This window comes from Podarcis melisellensis (genome assembly GCF_964234715.1).
Source record: "Podarcis melisellensis genome assembly, chromosome: 8".
NCBI classification, from domain to species: Eukaryota; Metazoa; Chordata; class Lepidosauria; order Squamata; family Lacertidae; genus Podarcis; species Podarcis melisellensis.
In genome coordinates, this window is record NC_138540.1 from 89,646,294 (window position 1) to 89,658,514 (window position 12,221).

The following is a 12,221-nucleotide window of genomic DNA, read 5'->3' on the forward strand; positions in this document are numbered from 1 at the left end:
AGGGGGGCAGTGTAATGGCCTGGGATTTGGACTCAGATGCTGAACCTGAGGGATCCCAGCCTGCAGAATCCCCGCCTCCAGAACCAGCTGAGCCAGGGCTGGGGCCTGAGCCTGAAGGGTCCTCGTCTGTGCTGGATCCTCAGGCGCAGGCATCAGCTGAGTCTGCTCTGGCTCCAGAGGTGAGGGAGGACCCATTGCCTGCAGGTGCTCCACTCTCAGCCCCGTCAGGGGAAGCTGAGGTTGCCTCTGGGTCCGGTAACCCTCCAGCCTCTCCTGAGCTGCAGAGGCTCAGGGCAGAGAGGCGGAGGGAACTAAGTTATCGCAGGAGGAGGGCTCGCCTCCAGGCCAGGAGAGGCGAGTCATCTGAGGACCGGGGCCGCCCTAGGCCTCAGAGGAGATAAAGGCCAGCCCGCCTAGTCCCAGCTTGCGGGAGCAATGTTGTTGGTAGCCTGTTCCTGCCTGCACCCTGTCCTGCTCTTCTGCCAGAGTTCCTGACCTCACCCAACTCCCTGCCTTGGACCCTGCTTCAGCTTTGACGGACTGCCTCCATACCGCACCCTCGACCTCAGACTAGACTCGGACGTCCCCCCACGGTTAACCCACGGGACCAGCAAAGGCAGAAGGTTCTCCAGATTGTAGACCGGGACACAGTCATACTGCTACTAAAGTAAACTGGGAGCAATTTAAGGCTGGAGGAGGCCATTTCTTCCAGAAGAGGAAGCTACTAACTAAAGGTGCAATAGCCCCGCCAAGTCTTAACGGTCGTTTGCCAGTCCACACAGAGCAGCTGAGCATGGCAACTGCATTTTATGTGCGGGGATTGTTGTGAGAGCAAATTGCCACAGATCAGAAAGGATGTGGGAGAACAAGGCAGAAGATATTGAAGGCAGCAGGCTGGCAGCGACGCCAGCGGGATTCGCCGCAAATCGTCGATGAACAAAGGGTATCATTTCCTGGCAGGAGAAATAGTGTACAGTCGACCCAGGCGAGACTGGGAATAATCTGGTTCTGGGTTGAAATCAGCTCATAGGAGGGGGGTTGCCTTCACAATTCCCTTTCTCCCCACCCCTCTGGGCAATACCAGGAGCACTTTTATAAGGAAAAGGGCAATCTGGCTGGTAGAGGCAAAAAAAAAGAATTTTCCCGACCTCATTGTTGACCTGGTGGATGCGCTGTTCAAGGTCTTCCGGCTCCAAACCCACCACACCGTTGGCCGCCATCTTGGGATCTTTTGGGAAAGAACCAAGCGGGATGTTTTTCCTTGTATGGATAAATCCACGGTCTCCTACAGAAAAAGACATATTAATAATAATAATAATAATAATAAATTTTATTTACACCCTGCCCTCCCTAGCCAGAGCCAGGCTCAGGGTGGCTAACACCAGTAAAAATTACAGTAAAAACATAAAGGGGGTGTTACGGCTAAAATGGGGAACCCCAATTTAAAATACAGATTAAAATGCAATTTAAAATGCAGCCTCATTTTAATAGTAGCCCATAGATCACACGGGTAGGGACGCGGGTGGCGCTGTGGGTTAAACCACAGAGCCTAGGACTTGCCAATCAGAAGGTCGGCGGTTTGAATCCCCATGACGGGGTGAACTCCCGTTGCTCGGTCCCTGCTCCTGCCAACCTAGCAGTTTGAAAGCACGTCAAAGTGCAAGTAGATAAATAGGTACCACTCTGGTGGGAAGGTAAACGGCATTTCCGTGCGCTGCTCTGGTTTGCCAGAAGCGGCTTAGTCCTGCTGGCCACATGATCCGGAAGCTGTATGCCAGCTCCCTCGGCCAGTAAAGCGAGATGAGCGCCGCAACCCCAGAGTCGGCCATGACTGGACCTAACAGTCAGGGGTTCCTTTACCTTTACCTTTACCACCTGTTTACAGTGAGATTAAATGAGCCCCCCCCCCATCTCTCAGTCCTTGTTACACTCTGTGTGTTGGTGCGGCTTATCGTGCTTCTATATCTCTTGCCCAAGGAGATAATCTGAAAGAGTCAGAATATCTGGGATCACTGTCCTACGCTGATATTTACTTACTACTTCAGCACCATGAACGCCTAAAAAAAGTTTTACCGCTTAGCCCACAGGATAGCATTTATTACTTTTTCAACCATAGACTTATTATACTTCTACGGACTTTCAAAGATTGACAGATGTGTGTTCATTTGATTTAAATATTAGAGAATTTGCAAGCGTACACATTTTGTTTTTGTTGTACTAAATCATGTATATTGTCGTGGGAAACCCCCCTCCCATCATTCAGTTTGTACAAACTCCACACACACACACACACGACAAACGCGACACTTCTGTTATAAATTCATAGAAAATCAACCATGCATCGGATTTGCACTGTTCTACTCCATGAAGGAAGGACTACAAAATGGGGAAGGTTTGATACAGGGCAGCCATAATCCCTTCACCATCTCAGCACATCCACAGGAGCCCTGCCCAGTTGCTATGGCAACCCTGATGGTCCTAGACAGAAGACCATCAAGATCACAAAGAACTTGCATATGGGAGTGGATTCAGCACAGACAATGATCAAATCTTCCCTCTGGGGGCAGGAAACTGCAAACTCCCCTCTGTCACCTGGAAAGTACTCATGGGGAGGGGAAAGGGGGAACCAGCCAGGTGACAAGATACTCAGGTTACCACCACAACTCCTCCCTCAACCCCTCCTTTTTCTGATGTAGTTGTGATGCAGTCTTAGGGGTGTAGTTTGGGGGATTAGTAACTAATAAAAGTTGGGGTCTTCTTTTGTTCTGGACTTCCATCTTGCTTCGTCTTGTTGTGGGTGGGAGTCCTGTCGCGACGGTTTCCAATAAAGGCCAAGCCTACAGGCTGCTGTTTTGCTCCAAGTGATCCTGGTTGGTGTCTTTGTTTTTTGTCCAGGAGAGCCCTCGGATTCCTCCGTCAACATATTATGCAATAAGAACTGCAGGGCTATCTAGTATACTGGTCTTCGTGTTGCTTGTATTGCTCGTTGTTTGGTGAGCTTGCAGGCTGGCAGACAGCAAACAAAAACCAGTTAGCTTTTAGGGTGGAAGCTACTAACTAAAGGTGCAATCATGTGTTAGCAATCCTTTGCCAACCAACACAGAGCAGGTTTGCAATTGCGTCCAACAAGGACAGCCGGCACGGTGTCGCAGAACCCCATTGCACCACAGTCTACTCCTTGGGCTCTGCCATTTTGTCACACGCCTTGCGGATATCCCTGGGGGGGGGGTGGACAGAACCTGCCATAACTCCAGCCCCCACCTCCTCCGTTGGGCGATATGATTCTTCATCTGCATCCCCCGAAGAAGCCGTATAATTATCGCGCTTGGAAAGTGCAGCTGTTTGCTCTTTGGGAGCTGAGAAACAGCCGCCCACCCACCCCCTCGCCCTCCCTCCCCCCGAAGGACCTTCCCGGGCTCCCACCTTCTGCTGCTCGGCTCTGCCTGCAAAATTCGTGCAAATTAAAAATAGAGGCTTTGTGTGTGTTTTGTGCTTTTGAACAAAGCGAGCGAGAGAGGAGGGGGCAGAGGTGTAGCAAAACTTTTTTCCCAAGCTGACAGCAAAAGAAAAAAGGAGGTAGAGGGTGGGTTGGATGGGAATAAAAGTGGTTTAGGAATGATTCACAGAAAGAGAAGAAGAAGAGTTTGGATTTGATACCCCGCTTTATCACTACCCGAAGGAGTCTCAAAGCGGCTCACATTCTCCTTTCCCTTCCTCGCCCACAACAAACACTCTGTGGGGTGAGTGGGGCTGAGAGACTTCAGAGAAGTGTGACTGGCCCAGTGGTGTAGCGTGGGTTGTCAGCACCCGGGGCAAGGCAAGTAATTTGCACCCCCTAACCCGTGGATTTGCGCCCCCTAACCCCCAGATGTTGCGCCCGGTGCGGCCGGCCCCCCCTGCACCCCCCACGCTACGCCACTGGACTGGCCCAAGGTCACCCAGCAGCTGCAGGTGGAGGAGCGGAGACGCGAACCCGGTTTCCCAGATTACGAGTCCAGCACTCTTAACCACTACACCACACTGGCTCTCAGAGGCAGAGGGGCCCTAAAGATATCCTTTTGATTGTGCTCTCTTGATGATTTGCAGTCTTGATGGTGTCAAAGCGACCAATTAGTTTCTGGGCTCAGTTCAAAGTGGGGGGGGGGGTTTTGCCCTAGAAAGCCTTTTGTGGCTCAGGACCCCAGTACCTCAAGGACTTCATCTCCCCCTAGGAACCATCCTGGACTCTGCGAACATCATCCGAAGAACAGGGCCTTTGCCGTGGTGGCTCCCTGCTTGTGGAAAGCTCTCCCTGGGGAGGCCCGCCTGGCACCAACATTCCATACCTTTAGGCAAAAGCATTTCTTTCCTGCCAGGCCTTTGGCTCTTCATTACCTGTGGCCTCCTTTAATGAGTGCCGCTTCCTCCTTCTGGGCCGTGTCCAGAAAGTGGTGTTGGGGGATGAGTGTTCGGACCCCTCACTTGTGGGGTGCCTCAGGGTTTCATCCTCTTCCCCCATGCTTTTTAACATCTATATGAAGCCGCTAGGAGAGATCATCAGGGGGTTTGGGCTGGGTGTTCATCAGTATGCGGATGATACCCAGCTCTACCTCTCTTTTAAATCAGAACCAGTGAAGGCGGTGAAGGTCCTGTGTGAGTGTCTGGAGGCGGTTGGAGGATGGATGGCGGCTAACAGATTGAGGTTGAATCCTGACAAGACAGAAATACTGTTTTGGGGGGACAGGAGGCGGGTGGGTGTGGAGGACTCCCTGGTCCTGAATGGGGCAACTGTGCCCCTGAAGGACCAGGTGCACAGCCTGGGAGTCATTCTGGACTCACAGCTGTCCATGGAGGCACAGGTTAATTCTGTGTCCAGGGCAGCTGTTTACCAGCTCCATCTGGTATGCAGGATGAGACCCTATCTGCCCGCAGACTGTCTCGCCAGAGTGGTGCATGCTCTGGTTATCTCTCACTTGGACTACTGCCACACGCTCTATGTAGGGCTACCTTTGAAGGTGACCTGGAAACTACAACTAATCCAGAATGCGGCAGCCAGACTGGTGACTGCGAGTGACTGCCGGGACCACATAACACCGGTCCTGAAAGATGTACATTGGCTCCCAGGACGTTTCCGAGCACAATTCAAAGTGTTGGTGCTGACCTTGAAAGCCCTAAACAGCCTCGGTCGAGTATATCTGAAGGAGCGTCTCCACCTCCATCGTTCTGCCCGGACACTGAGGTCCTCCTTCAAGGGCCTTCTGGCAGTTCCCTCATTGCGAGAAGCAAAGCTACAGGGAACCAGGCAGAGGGCCTTCTCGGTGGTGGCACCTGCCCTGTGGAACACCCTCCCATCAGAATACATCTTTAGAAGACACCTGAAGGCAGCCCTGTTTAGGGAAGCTTTTAATGTTTCATAGGTTATTGTATTTTAGTGTTTTGTTGGAAGCCGCCCAGAGTGGCTGGGGAAACCCAGCCAGATGGGCGGGGTATAAATAATGAATTATTATATTATTATTATTATCCTGGGCTCTGTGATCATTATCTGAAGCCCTTCTCCGTGGGCCCCCTCCACAGGAGGTCCAGGGGTGGCAACACAAGAACAGGGCCTTTGCAGTGATGGCTCCCTGCTTGTGGAAAGCTCTCCCTGGGGAGGCCTGCCTAGCACCATCATTCCGTACCTTTAGGCAAAAGCATTTCTTTCCTGCCAGGCCTTTGGCTCTTCATTACCTGCGGCCTCCTTTAGTGAGTACCCCATTTTAATCCTGCTTTTGAAAAGACGATAGTCTCTTATTCCCGTGCTTTGTTTTACGATGGCTTTGATGTCTTTGCTTATTGTTGTATGCCGCTTTGAGTTACCGTGTTTTTTCCGTGTATAAGACAATGTTTTTTGCTTTGAAACTTTAGTCAAAAATTGGAGGTGCTCTTATATACAGGTGTTTAATGTACAGTTTTTTTAAAAAAAAACAACAACAACCACTACTTACCTTTCCATGGCTAGAAGATGCCTCCCCCAAAATTCTGCAACTTTGGGCGATCTTGGGCGTTGGTGGGTTAATTTGGGGTTTTAAAAAATAGGGGTCGTCTTATACATGAGGGAGTCTTATACGCACACAAAAATACGGCACTTTTCTTTTTAAAAAGTGGTTAAAAAGATTAATTAACAACAACAATAGACAATCCTGTTTCAACACTGTTCATTTGTTGTTGTTGTTGTTGTTGTCTAGTCATTTAGTCATGTACGACTCTTTGTGACCCCCTGGACCAGAGCACACCAGGCACTCCAGTCTTCCACTGCCTCCCGCAGTTTGCTCAAACTTATGCTGGTAGCTTCGAGAACACTGTCCCACCATCTCGTCCTCTGTCGTCTCCTTCTCCTTGTGCCCTCCATCTGTCCCAACACCAGGGTCTTTTCCAGGGAGTCTTCTCTTCTCATGAGGTGGCCAAAGTCTTTGAGTCTCAGCTTCATGAATTGTCCTTCCAGTGAGCACTCAGGGCTGATTTCCTTCCGAATTGAGAGGTTTGATCTTCTTGCAGTCCATGGGACTCTCCAGAGTCTCCTCCAGCACCATAACTCAAAAGCATCCATTCTTCGGCGATCAGCCTTCTTTATCGTCCAGCTCTCACTTCCGTACATCACTACTGGGAAAACCAGAGCTTTAAACACTGTTCATACCTGTGAACAATTGCTTCATTTCCAGTTTGTCTGTAACTTCCTGATGAAATCTGGTCCCTTTTTATACCACAAATGTTCAGGGGGCTTTGTCCTGATTTTGTTGAGCTGTAGAGGGACAGAGATCCTCCAAATGGCAGAAGGTCCCAGGTTCAGGTAGGGGCTGCGAGAAACTCCTCCCTGAAATTCTGCAGAGATGCTGCCAGCCAGTGTAGGCAATTCTGGGCTATATTACCAACCTTACTGTCTGCTTGTGAAACATGGACCACTAATAAACTCCATCTCCAGCTCTTCAAAAGATTCCACGAATGGTGTCTCTGAAAAATTTTGCATATCACTTGGGAAGACAGGTGAACTAATGTCAGTGTACTGGAAGAAGCAAAGATCACCAGTGTTGAAGCAATGATTCTTCGACATCAACTTCATTGGACTGGTCGTGTTGTGCAGATGCCTGATGATCGTCTTCCAAAGCAAATACTCTATTCCGAACTTAAAAATGGAAAGCGTAATGCTGGTGGTCAACAAAAGAGGTTTAAAGACTGTCTCAAGGCAAATCTAAAAAAAATGTAGTATAAACACCAACAATTGGGAAACACTGGCCTATGAGCGCTCCAGTTGGAGAACAGCCTTGACCAAAGGTGTCCTGGGCTTTGATGACACTCGAACTCAGGACGCAAGGGAGAAACGTGCTAGGAGGAAGGCACACTTGGCAAATCCACACCGGGATCAGCTCCCACCCGGAAACCCATGTCCCCCCTGTGGAAGGATGTGTGGATCCAGAATTGGCCTCCACAGTCACTTATGGACTCAATGTTAAGACCGTGTTCATGGAAGACAATCTTATTCGGCTACGAGGCATCGCAAAAGAAAGAGAAGAAGACATGGACAAATGGTCTGACTCGGTATAAGGCAGTTTTCTACGTTCTAAGTGGGGTGGGGCTGCCCTTGTGCCTTTACTTTCTGCACAAAAGCTAATTTCAAAAGACAATGGGTATTTTGGTGTTAGAAGAGCACCAGGCCTAGTAGCCACCAGCCATCAAAGGCAATTCACCTAAACCCTATGGATCACCATTTAGTGTGAGGCTAGTGCTAGGTGATTTTGGGGAAGGACTTTCAAAAAGCATTTCTAGCAGGGTTTAACGGCCTGCTCTTTTATCTATTCAATTTAGATTGCCAGCGAGTAGTGCATTTCTAAAAGGATCTCAGGTGGCTGTCTCTTACGCATGGTAATAACTGTAACGAAGTTATCGCCCTTTTAAAAAATAAGGAAGTGGAAGGATTTGAGCCTTAATGCGTGCCTAGGACATCGGTTAATTGAAATAAGGAAGTGGAAGGATTTGAGCCTTAATGCGTGCCTAGGACATTGGTTAATTAAATTAAGTGACTCCGTGTGAAGAACGCTGGAAAAAGCTCACTTCTGTCTGGGAGCTCATCCTGACTGCCTGTCTGGGAGCAACTCCTGTGCAACCGGCAGGGCCATCGCAGCTAAAAGAATCATAGAGCTGGAAGGGTCCCAGAGTATAATAATAATAATAATAATAATAATAATAATAATAATAATAATAATAATAATAATAAATTTTATTTATACCCCGACTTAGGGCGGCCAACACCAGTAAAATTACAGTAAAAACATAATGGTGGGGCGGAACCCAAATTAAAATACAGGTTAAAATGCCATTTAAAATGCAGCCTCATTTTAAAAGTCAAAACCATAAGGGGAGGGAAACATAAGGGTCAGATTGAGTCCAGCCCAAAGGCCAGGCAGAACAGCTGCGTCTTGCAGGCCCTGCGGTTAGATTGGTCTCAACTAGGGCCAGGGCCTTTTCAGTACTGGCCCCGACTTGGTGGAACGCTCTGTCCCAAGAGACCAGGGCCCTGCGGGACTTGACATCTTTCTGCAGGGCCTGCAAGACAGAGCTGTTCCACCAGGCCTTTGGTCAGGGCACAGTCTGACCCCCTCTCTCCTTCTGTAATCCTCATAGAACTCTAGCCCAATGATTGCCATTAATTTGATTCTGAATTAATTTTAGAATGAATTGGTTTTAGAATGCTGTGTTACTTTTATTGTTGTTAGCCGCTCTGAGCCCGGCTTCGGCTGGGGAGGGCGGGATATAAATTACAAAATTATTATTATTATTAGTAGTAGTAGTAGTATAAAGGTAAAGGGTAAAGGGACCCCTGACCATTAGATCCAGTTGTGACCGACTCTAGGGTTGCAGTGCTCATGTCGCTTTATTGGCCGAGAGAGCTGGCATACAGCTTCCAGGTCATGTGGCCAGCATGACTAAGCCGCTTCTGGCGAACCAGAGCAGCGCACGGAAACGCCGTTTACGTTCCCGCTGGAGCGGTACCTATTTATCTACTTGCACTTTGACGTGCTTTCAAACTGCTAGGTTGGCAGGAGCAGGGACTGAGCAACGGGAGCTCACCCTGTCGCGGCGATTCGAACCGCCGACCTTCCGATTGGCAAGTCGTAGGCTCTGTGTCCAGGGCAGCTGTCTACCAGCTCCATCTGGTACGCAGGATGAGACCCTATCTGCCCATGACTGTCTCGCCAGAGTGGTGCATGCTCTGGTTATCTCCCGCTTGGACTACTGCAATGCGCTCTACGTGGGGCTACCTTTGAAGGTGACCCGGAAACTACAACTAATTCAGAATGCAGCAGCTAGATTGGTGACTGGGAACGGCCACTGAGACCATATAACACCGGTCTTGAAAGACCTACACTGGCTCCCAGGACATTTCAGAGCACAATTCGAAGCCCTAAGTAGCCTCAACCCAGTATACCTGAAGGAGCATCTCCACCCCCATCGTTCTGCCTGGATGCTGAGGTCCAGCTCTGAGGGCCTTCTGGCGGTTCCCTCATTGTGAGAAGCAAAGCTACAGGGAACCAGGCAGAGGGCCTTCTTGGTGGTGGCACCCGCCCTGTGGAACGCTATCCCACCAGATGTCAAAGTGATAAACAACTACCTGACATTCAGAAGACATCTTAAGGCAGCCCTGTTCAGGGAAGTTTTTAATGTGTGATATTTTAGTGTATTTTGGTTTCTATGGAAGCCGCCCAGAGTGGCTGGGGAAACCCAGCCAGATGGGCGGGGTACAAATAAATTATTATTATTATTATGATTATTATTATTATTATCATCCCGATTTCCTTGCAGGGATGTTCGTACACCTTTGCATTTGTCGCTTGTTTGCCCCACGCTTTTCCCTGCGTCTCCCCGTCACTTTCCTAAGTGCAAACAGTCCACTCCTTTTTTAAAAAAAACACCTGTGCACACTTGAATTTCCCAGATACTGACTCAAACCCCACCTGCAAAATGCCGGCCCTTGAAGCAACATAGACTCTCAGAACTGCAGCACCTGCCGTGGCTCAGTTTCCCCTTCGTCGAGGACCTGCCTGCTGGTTAATGCCTCACGGCCGACTGAAAGCACGGCATCAGATTTGGCCAAAGCTATTGAGCATGACTCATCGGAGCCTTTCAGCTTTTCTTCGGTCCTTCTTACACTGGGGGAGGGAGGAGGAGAGCAGGTCAGTTGTGGGGGGTTGAGAGCAAGAAGGATCTCAAACCCATTAGAGCCGAGAGCCTTCACAACCCATTAGGCGGGGAGGCCAAATGCCTGACAGTTTACAAGCCTTCTCCTCTGCCCCATCTCTCTCGTCGATATAACCTTTCAGATCTTCTGGCATCAGAAAGTGGGAATAATGTTATTACTATAGATGCCCCTCCATCTCAGAGTCCCCTGGGCTGCTGCAATTATGGAACAGGATGCCGGTCTCGCAACCAGCCCTGCTCCTCTGCCGTCCAGCGTGACGTACGGACAGAGCCCTCTGTTTTCGGCTGCACACATCTTAAACTGTAAACCCATCCCTAGCTCAGCAGTACAGGAAACACACTGGCACTGTGATAGGAATTTTGAGGTCTTAAAGGTAAAGGGACCCCTGACCATTAGGTCCAGTCGTGACCGACTCTGGGGTTGTGGCGCTCATCTCGCTTTACTGGCTGAGGGAGCCGGCGTACAGCTTCCGGGTCATGTGGCCAGCAGGACTAAGCCGCTTCTGGCGAACCAGAGCAGTGCACGGAAACGCCCTTTACCTTCCCGCCAGAGCGGTACCTATTTATCTACTTGCACTTTGATGTGCTCTCGAACCGCTAGGTTGGCAGGAGCAGGGACAGAGCAATGGGAGCTCACCCTGTTGCGGGGATTCGAACCGCCGACCTTCTGATCGTCATGTCCGAGGCTCTGTGGTTTAAACCCACAGCACCACCCACGCCCCTTTGAGGTCTTAGATATATGGTAATGTTCATAAGTGTACCAACCAATCACGTACATACATCAGCACAGGAAGACTGACCTGGAACCATTTTGATTCCTAAACTGAGCAAATGTTTTCTCTGCAAGGTCAAAGTGGGAAACCTCCCCATTGTCTCTTTCCTCACAAATCCTGTCTTAAGGGCACATTTAAGATATACATAGGATGTGAGCCTGTGACCTGGCCCAGGAACTAAGTATTTATCATTACAAAAGACTGGCCAGGCTCCCCAGGTAATCCAATCGAGTGAGCATTAAACAGGTAACCTGGCAGACAGGAGGTAAACAAAAAGCACTCAGATTTCTGCTGTAGACCGCCCTTTCTGTGATGTAGGTATGATGTATCTGAGGGGTGGTCTTAGGTTACACCCCATCTGTGATGTATGTATGATGTTTCTGGGTGTGGTCTTGATCTATCGGGTGGCAATTTCAAAAGTCTTTATAAGGCCTTGCGCGCCATTTTTCTGGGTTCCTCCTCCTTTCCTGTGGGTGAGGGGAGCACCCTGTTGCAACAGATCAATAAAGATCAAGCTTACTAGCTGCCTTGCTTTTCAATATTCTCTGGTTGGCCTCTGTTATTTTCTCCGACCAATAGGGAACCTACGGAAGGACTCTATATGGGCTCTTGGATACCCCATAAGGGAAAAGAGCAATTTTTGTTTACAACAGTACCAAGCCCCTGTCTCGCCAGAGTGGTGCATGCTCTGGTTAGCTCTTGCTTGGACTACTGCCATGCATTCTACGTGGGGCTACCTTTGAAGGTGACCCGGAAACTACAATTAATCCAGAATGCGGCAGCTAGACTGTTGACTGGGAGCAGCCGCCGAGACCACATAACACCAGTCCTGAAAGACCTACATTGGCTCCCAGTACATTTCCGAGCACAATTCCAAGTGTTGGTGCTGACCTTGAAAGCCCTAAATGGCCTTGGTCCAGTATACCTGAAGGAGCATCTCCACCCCCATTGTTCTGCTGGACACTGAGGTCCAGCACCGAGGGCCTTCTGGCGGTTCCCTCCCTACGAGAAGTGAGGTTACAGGGAACCAGGCAGAGGGCCTTCTCAGTGGTGGCACCCGTTTTGTGGAACACCCTCCCTTCAGATGTCAAGGCAATAAGCAACTATTTTACTTTTAAAAGACATCTGAAGGCAGCCCTGTTCAGAGAAGCTTTTAATGCTTCATAGGTTATTGTATTTTAGTGTTTTGTTGGAAGCTGCCCAGAGTGGCTGGGGAAACCCAGCCAGATGGGTGGGGTA

At 49.6% G+C, this 12,221-nt stretch overlaps 1 protein-coding gene across 1 annotated transcript in view; it reads right to left on the reverse strand.

Moving 5' to 3' along the window:
- LOC309376175 (synaptosomal-associated protein 25-like) overlaps nucleotides 1–12,221 on the reverse strand; it is a 28,305-nt gene that overhangs the window by 9,413 nt on the left and 6,671 nt on the right. Inside the window, exon 2 of the mRNA XM_081922411.1 lies at nucleotides 1,149–1,285. Coding sequence (XP_081778537.1) covers nucleotides 1,149–1,220 — 72 coding nt within the window. The 5' untranslated portion in view covers nucleotides 1,221–1,285. The remainder of the gene's footprint in view (nucleotides 1–1,148; nucleotides 1,286–12,221) is intronic.